At 41.6% G+C, this 16,946-nt stretch overlaps 1 protein-coding gene across 2 annotated transcripts in view; it reads right to left on the bottom strand.

The window, feature by feature from the left end:
- Positions 1-16,946, bottom strand: part of il16 (interleukin 16) — a 114,492-nt gene that overhangs the window by 58,356 nt on the left and 39,190 nt on the right. Inside the window, exons 3-5 of one of the 2 annotated variants that reach the window (XM_039772758.1) lie at positions 7,171-7,286; positions 4,526-4,676; positions 1,352-1,460 (exon numbers count right to left, since the gene is read on the bottom strand). In XM_039772758.1, the coding sequence (XP_039628692.1) occupies positions 1,352-1,460; positions 4,526-4,676; positions 7,171-7,286 (376 nt within the window). The remainder of the gene's footprint in view (positions 1-1,351; positions 1,461-4,525; positions 4,677-7,170; positions 7,287-16,946) is intronic. The other variant, XM_039772759.1, reaches the window with a different exon arrangement.

Below are 16,946 nucleotides of genomic sequence, written 5' to 3'. Positions count from 1 at the left end.
GTGTGCTCTGGAAACTTGTGGTGGTTCCATTTTTGTATCAAGTATTTCCTTATAAAATCTAATTTTCCCCACTTTAAGTTGTATTCCTCAGAAGATTTCAAGAACGTAACGTAGTTAACTGTCAGTCAGTCATTTTCCAACCCGCTATATCCTAACACAGGGTCACGGGGGTCTGCTGGAGCCAATCCCAGCCAACACAGGGCGCAAGGCAGGAGCAAATCCCGGGCAGGGTACCAGCCTACCGCGGGGCGCGCACACACACACACACACACACAGACCAAGCACACACTAGGGACAATTTAGGATCGCCAATGCACCTAATCTTTAGATCTTTGGACTGTGGGAGGAAACCCACGCAGACACGGGAAGAACATGCAAACTCCACTCAGGGAGGACCCGAAAAGAGAACCCAGGTCTCCTTACTGCGAGGCAGCAGCGCTACCATTGTGCCTCCATGCCACCCTAACTTATTTAACTGTTTACTCTTATTGATGGTTCCACATGTCACTGTTATGATCTCTGATTTTTAAAAAATTATAATGCAAATTCTACTGAAGTTTCTTGTGTCACACTCATGTGCATGGGAGACAGCTAAGTAATTCCACACCAGACCAGAGGGTGGCAGAGTGTACTGATCCTTTCACTCTTTCCACTGCAGACCGATTACGGGAAATTCTATGTGGTCCCAATGACCTCACTTCCAGTTCCGGCCCCGATGACCTCACACTTCCAGTTCCGGTCCCGATGACCTCACTTCCTCTACTCTCCCTTAAAACCGCCATCTTTGTCTCATCAAGACAATTCTATTTTGGACTCAAACCTGTACACAACTGTACACCATTTAATGATTTGGCAACCATGAAAAATTATACGGTTGGCTGTCCCAAATGTTTGTTTTGGCTCTTTATCTCATCTTTGACACTTACTAATTAGAATATCGATTTGTAGGGTTTTGACATACAGAGATTTTGAGTTTTTAAAGTTTAAAAATGGAATATATTCTTCCTCAATGACATTTCGCCTTTCTCATTTGTGGATCCTGTTGCTATGCTGCACCCTCTGGTTACTTGGAGGCGTGTTCACAGAGGTCATGACCCTGATCTCGTTAGGCGAAAGGTTTCAAGGTCAGCTTGTTTTACCCAAGTTTAACAGATCAATCCTTTAATTGCCGTCCCAAAGTCTTTTTTTTTTTATTATTACTATTTCCTTGCTAATGACTTCTTGCTCTTGTCTTTCAACTCTGAATTTATCATCACGTCAGTACGCACTTGTGTGGTTGGCTCGCTGATGAAAATCGGAACTAAATATGGCAACGTTTAGCAGCCATCATCCTTTCCTCTTGATTACCTACTCGATGAATTGCTCCGTGTTCTTTTACAAGGCAGTTTAGCTTGAAGATAACAGTTTTTGGAGTTAAATAAATTAATCTTCTCTTCCGTCATCTCAGCAATGCCTTCCTGCTAGGTACAAGGAAGAAATTGAAAATGTTAAAAGTTTCATTCTATATAAGCATGCAAAAACAGAAAGTTAACATAATACATGTTGTATATAAATAATATACACAGTATACATGCACACATTGTCAGACACGGGCGCTTAGGGGACACTTTCAGGGCTCTTAGAATGTAAGCAATACCCTTTGGCACCAAGAAGGGGCGCCATTGCTAACACCTTCTCACCTTTCTAAAGTATGCCCAGAAGCTGACTGAGCTCACTTCTCCCATTTCCCTAGAAGTCTCGCCTCTTCCAGCTCCTAGATTATATAAACCCGCCAAGCACTCGGAGAGGCTGTGAGGACAGAGAGGAGAGGAACCTCTAACCCTAACCTTTGCAAGATAAACTGGCAGCGGCTGGTTAATCTTTGAGTTTTCTAATTATTTCTTTTGTCACTTCCGGTTCCAGTACCATGAATGACATGACTTCCAGTTCTGGCCCAATAGATTATGCCACTTCTGGTTCTAGGCCCATAGACAATGTCACTTCCGGTTCCAGCACAATGAATGGGATCACATCTGGTTCTGGGCCCATAGATGACATTACTTCCAGATCTGGGCCCATAGATGGCATCACGTCCGGTCCCAAAGATGTCACTTCCAGTTCCAGCGCCATGAATGATGTCATTTCCAGTTCTGGGCCCATAGATGACATCACGTCCGGTCCCAAAGATGTCACTTCCAGTTCCTGTCCAGATGATGTCACTTCTGTCATGGGCTTTAAAGCCGCCATCTTGTCAAACCAAAATCAGTCCTGTTTTGGACTTCAACCTGAACACAGCTCATCAAAATGTAACCTTTTTGCAGCTAGGGCACAGTATATGGGTAGCTGCCCCAAACCTTTTTTGATGTACCCGTGTCTTTCTTATCACAGTATATATATATATGGTGTGAGTGCTGGAAACTTTCCCGACTGGAACGCTGTAATGGAAGGAGGTGTAACCAGGCCGGGAAGGAACTGAAGCAACATCCCTTACAAAGGGATTGATCAGAAGGTGGGAAGATGGTGTATCCAGGGCAGTTCCTCCCCTAGTATGATAGATGGCAGTGCTTCACTGCCGTGGACTCAGTAAGGACCTCACGCAGGGATTTATAGGACTTGTAGTAGTGAAAGACAGCCCTGTTGGGGTCCTTGGGTGCTGCCGGTGGGTGCCTCAGGGTGGGGGGACTCCCTAATTCCAGATTTCCATCTGCACCGGAAATACTTCTGCTGGGCGCCGGTACTGGAAATATTCCCGGATCTGACATAAAAGTGAGCCATCCAGCCTTCTCCGGTGAATCAGAGTCGGGAGGCAGAAGGAGGAGGAAAAGGAGGATTGTATGTTGAAAGGATGTGGACTGACTGGTAATGAGGTATTTTATGAAAATAAAACCATTATTTTACACCCGAGTCTGTTTAGTGTGGTGTGTCTGGGCTTTTAGTGCTCAGTAGCGCCCCCAGTCTTTTACAGTGGTAAGTAAAGTCTGCTGACTTTGCTTTGGTGAAAGGCAGTCCCTGTCGCTACCCAATCTGCACTACATACAAAGTTCAGTAGAGGACACAGAGCATCCAATTAATCTAAAAGTGATTAATTGTCTAATGCAGGAAGTTCTTTCCCAGTCTGGGGTTTTTGTGTCTTGGTGGTCACTTTTTGAGCTTGTGCCCCTGCCCCTCTGACGGGGAAGAGGGTCTCAACAGGATACCTCTGAATTCTTTTAATTTCAGGAGGTCACAAATGGACTTGAAATCCTTTGAAAATGAATTTAAGTGACTTTACTCCGGTGGACCCTTGAGCAAGGCTCCTAACCTGCAATTGCTTCATCCGGGGTATGATGTTAACCTGCATCCAGCTCTCCAACTTACAGGGAAAACTTAGGGGTCGGTGGCAAGATTGGCACTCCAGCCATCGTAACAAAACCTCACACTATTAAAGTGTGGCACTGAGGTGTCCCCAGTTGTACGGTTGCACTCGGGTCCAAATCCCGGGTGGTTCATTGTGTGATACAATCAGCTCATGCTCCCAACCTCTCCTCTCCTCTCCTCTCCTCTCTCTTTGTTTTGAAAAGGTTGCCAAACGGGCAAATATTTTGAAATTCTGAACACATAAAGTCAGTGTCTGAATACATAAAGCAAGAGTTTGAATAAAGTCAGTGCTGAATCTATACTCACATTAATGGGATGGCAAGATGTTCCTTTACCTGGTCAAGAGGCCAATATAATGGTGCTGGTGCTCCCCAGGTATGCTGGATGGCAGTGTTGTTCTTTTTGTTATAGACAGAATGGCACAGCTGCCACCTGCGTCTTCACCAAATGACATTAAATCGGATGTCGGGTGCAGAGTAGGGAGCCCATCACATATACTGTATGGATGCAATGCTGATAAATTCATATTGGACATATTGGAATGATGGGGCAGTCTAACCTCACATTGACTTTTATAAGGTACGTTTTATACAAATGATTTATTAGTTACCCTCCATCAAGGATGGCCGTCTATATCTGAGAGTTCAATGACGGCACAGTAAATTGTTTCCTTTAGGACATTGTGTGCTTTCTGACTGTCTCTTATTTATGATATTCAAATCACATAAAACTGTTCGTGGTCATCATGGTGGCTCATTAACCAGCGTTTCTCCCACAATGCTCCTGGCGCAGCTTCCCTGTCAATCAGTGTCTGCATGGAGTTTGTACGTTCTCCCCTTCTCTTTAGGTGTTGCTCTCTCGCTTTTCAGGTTTCCTCCCACATCCCCCAGAAAATGTTAATTGGAGACTGTTGGTCCTGTGAATACAAGCCGGGGGGGTGTCCTGGGATTGTCTGGTTCCTGCCTTGGATACATTGCTTTCTCTTCCCTCCACCCATCTACTACCCAAATGCAGGTTGAAGAATACTATGTTCTACTTATGAAATGGTTGTGATGACACCAGCATGCAGAGTTCCTGAAACTGAACATTAAGTCTCACTTTTCGCAAGATCTCTATGTATTGCCACACATCATATTATAAGTAAGAAAAACATAACATAAAATAAAAAGGGGAAAAAAAAAAGTCTTACATCAGTAGTTGTTCTCAGGTTGAGGAGCTTCACAGCTGGCTGGTCAGGAGATTCTTCTTCTTTGAAAATGAGTCTCGGCAATGGCTGCCTGATCACCGTTACACATTCATCTATGAGCGGATCTTTACACTCAAATGACCGGTGACTCTCTCTGAGGGAAAGATAGACAAAGGAAGTCAAGATTCATTCTGAAAACCTGTGCAGGTCAATTCTGGAAAAAAGAACAAAACACACAACTTCTAGTGAAACTCCATGAGACATCCACATTGGACACGTTACTATAACTGTCCAAAGTATAGCCTAAGAGATCTCCTCTACCCTGAGTTGTCATTCGGATCCCACTTCATTTAATTGAGCTTGAGTATCCATTCACTTTGAGCCGTGTGTTTTGAACCCACATGCTATAAGACAACTTCTCAAATCAACTTAATCCAGTTCAGGGCTGTGTGACGCCAGAGTTCATCCTTCAGCACTGGGCCAGCAACAGGAATCCAACCAGGATAAGAACGCCCTCAAATATAATTTATTTAATTCATACTGTTCCTACTGCTAAAAATCAAATCAAGCATGGGATCGATATTTATAATTTTTATATTGTATATACCTGTGGTGGGCTGGCACCCTGCCTTGCGTCTTGTGTTGGCTGGGATTGGCTCCAGCAGACCCCAGTGACCCTGTACTTAGGATATAGTGGGTTGGATAATGGATGGATGGATATTGTATATACATTCCTAAATAGAATTGGCCCCCCGACAGGTAATTTTCTTTTGAAATCTATCTTTTGGAATTTTTGGCAATAGTGATAATGAAATCAATAAATAGTTATGTGGATATGTATGTGTGTTTAAGTATATATATATATACAGTATATATATACAGTACAGGCCAAAAGTTTGGCCACACCTCCTCATTCAATGTGTTTTCTTTATTTTCATGACCATTTCCAGCACTCCATCACTCTCCTTCTTGGTCAGATAGCCCTTACACAGCCTGGAGGTGTGTTTGGGGTCATTGTCCTGTTGAAAAATAAATGATCGTCCAACTAACCTGACTTCTGCACAACACAACTGCTGGTCCCAACCCCATTGATAAAGCAAGAAATTCCACTAAATAACCCTGAGAAGGCACACCTGTGAAGTGAAAACCATTTCAGGTGACTACCTGTTGAAGCTCATTGAGAGAATGCCAAGAGTGTGCGAAGCGGTAATCAGAGCAAAGGGTGGCTGTTTTGAAGAAACTAGAATATAAAACCTGTTTTCAGTTATTTCACCTTTTTTTGTTAAGTACATAACTCCACATGTGTTCATTCATAGTTTTGATGCCTTCAGTGAGAATCTACCAATGTAAATAACCCAGTGGTCTAGCTGTCACAGTTTGTCCCTTGTCACAGTCGCTCAGGTCCTTAAGTTTGCTCATTTTTCCTGTTTCCGACACATCATCCTGAGGAGCGGACTGTTCACTTAACAGATCAGAGATCATCAGTGTGATTCACTTCAGTACTTGTTGGTGGTGATAATCCTGAGGCTGATGGGTGTCCATCTCTCTGTTTATACTATTTAGTTGTCATCTGAGGGCAAAGGCAAGTCATTTCAGTTCTCGTCATTTGATTTACTGTGCCATGATCATCCATTTTAAAGATTTACTTTGTTTCTCAGTGAAAGCTCCAGTGGATTTTCTACTACTTAACTGCAAATTATATCCATGGGATCACCTGAGTTATTTCAGAGTTTCTTGGAAAAAATAGAACTATTAAAAGGATAATATTACTAACAGATGTAGAGCAGTTTGAGGGCTATTTATCAGAGGTTCGGTTACTTCACCGTGTGCCACAGGACAACTTGAAACATTTGTAAAACTGTCCTTAAGAAATATATTACAGAGTAAAACTATTTGTGTAAAATGTATAAAAGAAAATAAATTATATCCAAACATCCATCCCTTATTTGAATCCGCTGTCAAGTGCGCAGCCACCATGCTGAGATTATGAGGAATTAGGTAAAGGAGACATAGGAGGGTCATATGGTGCCAAGTCATTTTCTAACCTGCTTGAGGGTTGCTGGTGCGGGGTCCAAGAGAATAAAAAGCTAGCATAGGGCACAAGGCCGAGACAAATGCCAGACAGGGTGCCAGCCTGTCATAGGATGAGCACAAACACACACACAGACTATATGCTAATTCCCCTTTGAATTATGGGAAGAAACAGGAACACCTGAAGGAAACTCTCAGAACAAGTAAACTCCACACAATGAGGACCTGCGATGCCAACCCTGGTCTCCCGTGAGGCAGCACCGCTACCACTGTGCCACCCCTTCACACCAGGGTGCACTGCCAAAATGCCAGAAGCTACCTTATGTGTCCCTGTGAGCAGTAAGGGGGCATTGCAGCACCCCTGACATCAGATGCCACCACACAAGGATGAGTCCCGGGTTCAAATATTACCAACAATACCTTCACAATGGCTGTCCATTACACACAATTCCTCTTTAATTTCTCTCTTTCCTCTACTCCACACCTCCAGGTGAGCTTTGTCCTCCTTCCTCCCAATTTGGACTCACCTGGATGTGGCAGGATGGATCCTTTTATCTCGGACCTGTACGTTTAGATCATGTTCTATTTAAAAGACTGGCAACACAGAATAACCTCACCTGTCGATGCCATCTCTGGTGACCACATGTCGTATGTTGTTGAATGATCCTTTATGACACGGACCTCCTAGGCCTTCTTCTGCAGCGGTCACACACAACTTCCATATGCTGCTTTCCTGATGCAACAAAATAAGGGAAGAGGGGGGTGTAGGGTTAAAACTATGATTGGTTTTTACAATTCCATAATGTCTAACATTTATGATCATTAGGTCATGTTGCACTTTATAATATTTGGATCTTTACCTTGCAAACGGAGCCTAGTTTGAATTTTAGTGAAATTGTCTTTTTTTGATGAGATGAAATGCAAATTTACTTTATGTAGTCTTCTGTACAGCAGACAATGACATCTGAAATGCAGGATCAAAGACCACTGTATGTGTGCTGGACACATTTGGTTAGGGCGAATGGGGGGTCTGGGCTTAACATATGTTTATAGGGTCATTAACGTCGGGGTCAGGTAGGGTTATTAATAATAATAACCAAATTATATATTATATATAATATAATAATAGAACCTCTCTATATATATAACATCCAACCTCTGTCTGTCTGTATATCTGTCCGCTTTTCACGAGAGAACTACTTAACGGATTTATATTGGGTTATTTTCTAGAATTTGCTCGAGCATTACGGTTGATTTTGCGACTTCTCTCATCGCACTGAGTATCATAGTTCACTTGCATTACCAATTTATTTGCACGAAGCCGAGGGGAGGGCGGTGGGGCCCTCCTTACTCATGCGCCACCCTCGGGGTGTATCTTACATCCACTTAGCTAGCGAACAAGAGAACTTACTTAACAGATTTAGATCAGGTTTTTTTTCTAAATTTTTCTTGAACATTCCGGTTGGCTTTCTCTCATCACACTAAGTATCATAGTTCGCTTGCAGGAGCGATATATTCGCGCTAATGTGAAGTAGGAAACGTGATGTCAGGAGTAGGGAGTCAGTCTACCTCTGGGTTTTGGGGTGTAACTTGCCTCCACTTAGCTAGTGATACCTTTTTGTGTATTGATTTTTAAAGTTTGTCCCATTTCACTACTACGCGGAGAGCCACGGGGAACGGCTAGTATGTATATAATATAATATTGGGTCATTATTAATAATAATACAGGGTCGTTAAAATCAAATGAGACCCAACGCTCTGGCAGCTACAGTTTCCATTGTAAATGTTTCAACCACCTGTCTGGCTCATCCTTCATGTTACAGGCCACATTAACCTTCTTCAGGGTGAGCTCAACCAGTTAACATGGCTAACCCAGCTGCAGCAAGGACAGTTTTTAGCTTCTGGACAGATCTGTGCACTTCAGATGCCTTGAAGTGCGCAAAGCAAAGCTTATTACACAAACATAAGCATTCATTCATTCGGAACTAACCCTTACTCTCTTTTCTGTTTCCTTTTTTTCCGGTATCATTTTGGTGGCGGCTTGCACCACCACCATCTACTCAAAGCACCGTGATGTTCCAACAATGATGGATGGATTAAAAGCCAGAAGTCTGTATGACCATAAACGTCAAGTGACTCCGTGAGAACCTAAACTACAAAGAGGACTGTTTCATTTATGTGAGGTAGAACACCCAGAGGGGACTGGGCGGTCCCGTGGCCTGGAACCCCTGCAGATTTTATTTTTTTCTCCAGCCGTCTGGAGTTTTTTTCTGTTTTTTCTGTCATCCTGGCCATCGGACCTTACTCCATTTCTATGTTAACTAATGTTGTCTTATTTTGTCTTTTATTTTTCTTTTCTTCAGTATGTAAAGCACTTTGAGCTACTTTTTTGTATGAAAATGTGCTATAGAAATAAATGTTTGTTGTTGTTGTTGGAAGGAGGAAGAACATTTGCTTGTTTATGTCACAGTTGTCCTTGTTCAGTCTTTGTTACTATACAATACTATTCTCGACACAAAAATCTACCTTTATCTATTTTCTTTTTCTACCTTTATTTATTTTTTAATTTCTCCCAGGGATTATCTAATCCAGGGGTCCCCAACTCCGGTCCTGAAGGGCCCCTGTGGATGCAGGTTTTCATTCTATCCTTTTTCTTTAATACCAACCTGTGTTTGCTCCTAATTCATTTCATTTGGCTTGCTCTTGAATTCTCAGACACCTTAATTGTTTCTTTTTCCTTAATTAGCATCCAAACAATCATGAGATACAAAATGAACCAAAACGTGACCAGCAAAACATGACCAACACTGTTAATCATATAATATCCGAAAATAAAGAAAGGTGAAGGCCTGAGTAAAGCTGATCTGCTCGGGTCCCCAAAACATTTTGACAGCGCTCTTAAAAAAGAGAAAATCAACATATATATATACTGCTCAAAAGAATTAAAGGAACACTTTTTAATCAGAGTATAGCATCAAGTCAATGAAACTTATGGGATATTAATCTGGTCAGTTAAGTAGCAGAGGGGGTTGTTAATCAGTTTCAGCTGCTGTGGTGTTAATGAAATTAACAACAGATGCACTAGAGGGGCAACAATGAGATGACCCCCAAAACAGGAATGGTTTAACAGGTGGAGGCCACTGACATTTGTCCCTCCTCATCTTTTCTGACTGTTTCTTCACTAGTTTTGCATTTGGCTACAGTCAGTGTCACTACTGGTAGCATGAGGCGATACCTGGACCCTAAAGAGGTTGCACAGGTTGTCCAACTTCTCCAGGATGGCACATCAATACGTGTCATTGCCAGAAGGTTTGCTGTGTCTCCCTGCACAGTCTCAAGGGCATGGAGGAGATTCTAGGAGACAAGCAGTTACTCTAGGAGAGCTGGAGAAGGCCATAGAAGGTCCATAACCCATCAGCAGGACCAGTATCTGCTCCTTTGGGCAAGGAGGAACAGGATGAGCACTGCAAGAGCCCTACAAAATGACCTCCAGCAGGCCACTGGTGTGAATGTCTCTGACCAAACAACCAGAAAGACTTCATGAGGGTGACCCAAGGGCCCCATGTCCTCTAATGGGCCCTGAGCTCACTGCCCAGCAGCATGCAGCTCGATTGGCATTCGCCATAGAATACCAGAATTGGCAGATGCACCACTGGTGCCCTGTGCTTTTTACAGTTGAGAGCAGGTTCACCCTGAGCACGTGACAGAAGTGAAAGGGTCTGGAGAAGCCATGGAGAACATTATGCTGCCTGTAACATCATTCAGCATGAGCAGTTTGGTGGTGGGTTAATGATTGTCTAGGGAGGCATATCCATGGAGGGTCACACAGACCGCTACAGGCTTGACAAAGGCACCTTGGCTGCCATTAGGTATCAGGATGAAATCCTTGGACCCATTGCCAGACCCTATGCTGGTACAGTGGCTCCTGGTGCACGACAATTCCTGGCCTCATGTGGTGAGAGTATGCAGGCAGTTCCTGGAGGATGAAGGAATTGATACCATTGACTGGCCACCACACTTTCCTGACCTAAATCCAATAGAACACCTCTGGGACATTATGTTTTGGTCCATCCAATGCCACCAGGTTGCACCTCAGACTGTCCAGGAGCTCAGTGATGGCCTGGTCCAGATCTGGGAGGAGATCCCCCACAACACCATCTGTCATCTCATTAGAAGCATTCACCGATGTTGTCAGGCATGTATACAAGAACACAGGGGCCATACAAAGTGCTGCGTACAATTTGGAGTTGCTGCAATTCAATTTTGGCAAAATGGACTAGCCTGCCACATCATTTTTCACTCTGATTTTTGGGGCGTCTTTGAATTCAGGGCTCTGTAGGTTGATCATTTTCATTTCCATCAAACGATGTGGCATCCTTTCGTTCCTAACACATTACCCAGTCTATATCAGTATAGATATCCAGGAGGATTTCTTTTTCCCATTGAGATCTGATGTGTTTTCAAAGTGTTCCTTTAATTTTTTTGAGCATTTATATATATATATATATCTCATTGTGCAATAGCATATATATATATATATATATATATATATATATATATATATATATATATATATATATATATATATATATACATGCTATTGCACAATGAGAGCAGCAACAAGCCATGTAATTAAAGAACGGGTTTAATCAACAACAAAAATGAGTGCCTAATTAAGGTTGGAGTGAAACTGATTGGAGTTTGAGGCCCTGACTTAGTTGGTCTTCTGTTGGCTCGCTCATTTCACATTTCATTTCCCTTTGGGTGCAATTTAAGGAAAGAAATAAAACAATTCAGAGGAACAATGAAGAAATTCAGGGGAACAAATCTTAAAAATCAAGTCAATTAAATTTAATTCAAATGAAGTTAATAAGCAACAAAAACAGGTCATTAATTAAGAAAAAGGTTAGAATGAAAACCTGCAGCCACTGGGGCCCTCCAGGACCGAAGTTGGGGACCCCTGATCTAATCTAACCTAGTAAAGTTAGAGAGTTTCTTATTGTAGGTAATAATACAACAGCAAATAATATGTTCATTTACTTTTAAAGCGGACATTGTAAGTCGTACTTTAAAGTGTTACTTTTAAAACTTTTTGAATTGTACAACCTGTACACTGTAACACCATATCGTCACGTTTAAGTAAACGTTTAGTTGTGAGACCTGATAATGTCTGAGATTGCTGGAGAGTGGGCGGGGTCTAAAGAGAACACTGACAACAGGGGCGTCACCTTACGGGCCTCAGAGTGTCTCGGGTCGCTGAATGAGCCTGAGGCTTCAGGGTGTCTCGTCTGCAGCTGGAGTCTATGGCTCAGACTGACCAGGTGGCCTCCAGAGGTGATCCCTAGTGTGGCCTTTCTGGGAAAAGTTAATGTGGATCTCCAAGAACGTCATTTTTGTATCTTGGTTTCTCCCTCTCGTTCCCTTATAATTTTTAACAGCAACCATAATAAGAGCGTACCTATTCTAGACATTCACAAGCTCCTTTGCTATGCCAAGACCCTGATCCTAGAAGTGGATATTTCTTGAAACACTAAGTCTCCTCATAGCTCCGGGTACATTTGTCAAAACAGTGTGTATAGTGGCATAATTCACCTGCAAAAGTGACTTTTTTACCTAAAACTCTAAACTTTGAGCAGCATTACTTAGCATGGACTTCCAATCCCAGCATCCCAGCACTGTTGGGCTGCTACAAGGCTAGCTGGAAGAAAGAAACGTAATGAGGTGCGACCCTTAAAAAGTAGCTGAAGGATGCCAGAAAGGATTGTTTTTGTATGTTTCATCGTGCCCCCTCCTCCAATTGGATTACAAATACCACTTTGGAGTACAGTTTTTCTGAATTTATGTTCTTGTCCCATGCCTGCTTGTTCGTGTGATTTCTGTCTCTGTTTGACGTGTCTTTGTCTGGGGAGACCTCCCACCAATCACTTCAAGATTTCACTGAACAACTAAAACCTGGCAGGATAAAAACTTTCCATTTCGATCATTGGGATGTTACTGGGGTTTCTATTACGTTCAACATCATCATCTACATCTGCTGTACTGGACCGTGTTTGGACATCTGTCGTAAGTGCTTATCATCAGTCGTATTCCGTGTTTCACCGTTTAGTTAGTATTTGTGTTGTCAGGGTAAATGGGGTGGAATCTGCGTGCACATTTATTGTTTTTTGCCTTCTTTGTTTGTATTATTATTTTATATTTTTATATATAAATTGTATTTATTATTATTTATTATCATTTTTTTTCTTATATAATATGCTACGGTGGCTGTCTGTTTGCCTGTCCAGGATTTTAAATCACCTGTAGCCCGCAAACCGTTGGACTTATTGAGCTGAAATTTGGTACACATATACCATGTGACATCTACTATTTGCTTTCGGGGTGATGATTTTAATTACTCTCTTTATTTTTATTTTATTTTAATGTAGAATGAACTCTCAACAGCTATCAGCAGGGCGGTCATGCGGAGTATGTGTACGGCGCCATTCCCATCCCTACCACTTTCACCGTCACTTCCTCTACGTCATTGTCGGGCACAGTGGAATTTTCTAGGGGCAGCGCGAAAGCCTTTGTAAAATATTTGTTTTTGAACTTTTGGTTGATTAAAAAGATAATGTTTAAAAAAATATATATTATGTTGGAAAAACAGATAACGGAACACTTACGGAAATGAAGTCTAAGAAACGTGAGAGACTTCAAATGATCGACAAGGAAATGCGCGTCTGACTTTCGAAAATTGATCCTCGCATCAATCTCATATGTGCTGAAAAACAATCTCAACGTTCACATTATTAAATTTAAGATTTATCCTTTGATTCCTTCATTAATCAAATGTCTTTCAAACTTGTAAAAGTAACTGTTTTTATAGGCGATTGTCCATAGATTGTGTCGTCACAACTTTATTTATGGACAGTCCCTCAGTTGCGCCGCAAAAGAAAATTTTTGGACTTAGTGCACCACAACTCGAAAAAGGTCACCTTTCACTGCTCTACGTCTTCATATCTTAAATCATTCTTGAAGACTTAAGTGCCAGCTTAAGTGAAAAGTTAAAGAAAATGTACTAAGTAATTGCAACACAAACACGAACTTAATCAGTTTTAACATGAAAAGATGCCGACGAAAGAAGATAAGAAACGGGCTGCTAGGGTGGAGAAAAGAAGAGCTGCTCAGGAAGCAACAAGCGCATCAACCTCTGAGCAAATGAATGGTAAACGTACAGAGAAAGAGGATGAAAACTAGGAATGCTCAAGTCAAGCGTATTTACTGCTCGTTATCATGCAGTGTGCCGTTACTGGTATTTTATATTGTTTGCAAATAATTTATTTATGTCGTTGTGTTACGTGTCCCTGATTGTGAAGGCTGGATGTGTTTCTGCGGTCCAGTAAATAAACTAAATTAAATCACCATTTTAGGTTGGTGTGAATCTGAGGGTCTTGCAACTGTTACAAACTCATACCTCAAAATTAAATGATTGTATCGAGGAATTAGTCACCACAGGACATTCCTTTCCTATTGTATAGAACCATAGTGGTCAAAACATTTAGCTGTTTGTTTCGTCAGTATGACGGTGGACTCTGGACACGTGATCCGTATCTACTAATTAGGATGTTTCCAGTCATGTCGGATGTCTGCTGTACCAAACTGTTATTTGCCATAATCAATTTTGAGGTCGCAGAGCTTTTTCCATTTTTTGGAAGCCATTTTGAGTCCCGCATTTCTATAGGCATGGTCTCCGGGGTCGTGACCTCGCTCATCAGCAGATGGGATAAAAGGTCGGATCTGAGGATAAATCGTTCAAAACGTTTATTGAAATCTCTTTGTGATTAATTTTTGTGTCTTGTCTGAATTTTGACTGGATTTTTGCTTCTCATCCGAGTTTTAGTCGCATTGTTTATTTTATTTTTGTTTTTTTTTTCCTTTTTGCACGTGTCTCCCAGTTACACTCAAGGAATAATTTATCTGTTTTCCTGCCGAGTCAGGACATTGTTATTCTAGTTATTGTGAATCAAACTGAATACTATGCAAGCATTCAGGCATTCATTTCAGCGAAACAAGATTTTGTCCTTCAATAATTGCACTTTGGAGCTTGTGGTGTCGCACGTCACGGGTCCATGGCGTGGCAGAGTGCTGGTTTTTAATTAGAAATGCTAAGCTCAGGCTCCCGGTGAGTGTAGGTGAATGTGGTGCGAGTGCGAACGAGCGACCCTGAGGTGTTGATGGGGAGATACACTGGATTTGCAGACACATACAGATGCGTGCAGTTCAGCCATTTTCCTCATTTGTGCTCTGGGATTACATCTGCAGCTTAGGGAGAATTGGAGCCCAAGTAAGATGGAGAGGGAAGATCGACAACGAACGGAAGATGAAAAGAGAGAAAAAAAAATTAAGGTTTCTTTTTGTATGCTCTCTTTGCGGTTTCCTCTCTGTGTTGGTGGGCACCACGTGTGGGGTGAGTTTATGCCTTGCGCCTTTTACTGCCAGGATGACTTCTGCCCTTGTGATCCTGGAGTAATGTAAGCAGGTTACAGGAGAGAAAAGCAACGCCATTGATCTAGGAAAGGATGGTATGGTTCTTATGTAAAATACGTTAAAGAATAGCAAGTCAAAAAGAGAAAAATGAAATACTTATTTGTACAGCTGCTGTTTTTTTTTAATTTTGCAGAGATGGCCCCGTGTTTTCTACACATGAGTGGCTATCGTTTGGGCAGCAGGTTCTATCCAACGGATTCCTTGTCCTTTCACTCCCTGTTCGTTGTGACTCAGCTTCTGCTCCATTTGCACTTTCCATGGCACCAACCACTGTTTTTCCAGGCGTAAGCTCAAAGAGCTATGACTCCAATGCCAGGCTTCAAGCAGTGCCAGTGTAAATGAATGACATGTCATCGGAAATCTTCAGTTGACTTGTTACACGGATTTGCATTGTACTCCATCACACCAAGGACTTAATGAGAGAAATGAATGAGCCTGCTACCTGCACCGATCAGCCCGACATTCTAGTGATGTGAGTCACGTTGATGATCTCCGTTCAATGGCGCCTGTCAAAGGGTGGAATGTCTCATTTTTTTACCTGCATTGTTATCACTCTTTAATTTAATTGGTTTTTATCGGTATGCTGCTGCTGGAGTACGTGTATTTCCCCTTGGGATTAATAAAGTACAGTATTTATCTATTTATCTATCTATCTATCTATAGTGCCTTTCTTATCTATCTATCTATCTATCTATCTATCTATCTATCTATCTATCTATCTATCTATCTATCTATCTATCTATCTATCTATCCATCATATAGTGCCTTTCTTATCTATCTATCTATCTATCTATCTATCTATCTATCTATCTATCTATCTATCTATCTATCTATCTATCTATCTATCTATCTATCAATCATATAGTGCCTTTCTTATCTATCTATCTATCTAATGGAGCAGAGGAACAGTCAGATCTTGACGGTGATGTGCTGGAAGCAGGAAAAATGGGCAAGAGTGACTTTAACAAGGGCCAGATTGTGACGGCTAGACGACTGGGTCAGGTCTTGTTGGGTGTTCTCTGCAGGCAGTGATTAGGATCTACCAAAAAGTAGTCTAAGGAAGGAAGACATATTGGATTATGGGTGCCTGAGGGTCTTTGATGTGCCTGGGGAGCGAAGGTTAGCCTAACTGGTGCAATCCCACAGGAGAGCTACTGTAGTACAGATTGCTAAATAAACTTAGTGCTGGCTATGAGAGAGAAGATAGATAGTATAGTAGGCAAAATTAAAACTTTCAGTAGATTAACAGTAGATCACATTTTGCCTGAAGAAGGGGCCTGAGTTGCCTAGAAAGCTTGTATATTGTAATCTTTTTAGTTAGCCGATAAAAGGTGTCATTTTGCTTGGCTTTTCTCTACAATAGATTAACAAGAAAAGCATTATTTATGATGGGTAGGTAGATAGATAGTGTAATAGGCAAGATTAAAATTTTAGATAGTTTAACAAGAAAATAATTATTTTAAATAGATAAACAGATAGATAGAAAGGCACTATATTTTAGATAAACATAGAAAGTAAGTGAAATGCACTGTAATAAATAACAAATGGCACTTTATTCTATGGATAGTGAAAGGCACTATATTATATAAAGATGGATGTGAAAGGCATTATATAATAGAAAGACAGACAGATGGAGTAAGTGAAAAGCACTTTAATGGGCAGATAGGTAAGGATACAGCAGGTGTGAAAGATGTTTCGTAGTAGATGTTATTATATAACGTAAACAGTCCTAAAATCTCCCAGAAATAACCTGATTGTAAAAAGGCTGCTGGTTTGAAGACGACATTGCGTCACTGGAATTTCCTATTAGATCTGCAGCAAAGTTTTCTGCCCAACAGGCTCCCGAACAAAACCTTCTTTGTGTAGA

Source organism: Polypterus senegalus, chromosome 12 (genome assembly GCF_016835505.1).
Source record: "Polypterus senegalus isolate Bchr_013 chromosome 12, ASM1683550v1, whole genome shotgun sequence".
NCBI classification, from domain to species: Eukaryota; Metazoa; Chordata; class Cladistia; order Polypteriformes; family Polypteridae; genus Polypterus; species Polypterus senegalus.
Note: the sequence above shows the minus strand (reverse complement) of the source record. Positions and strands in the feature narration are given on the sequence as shown.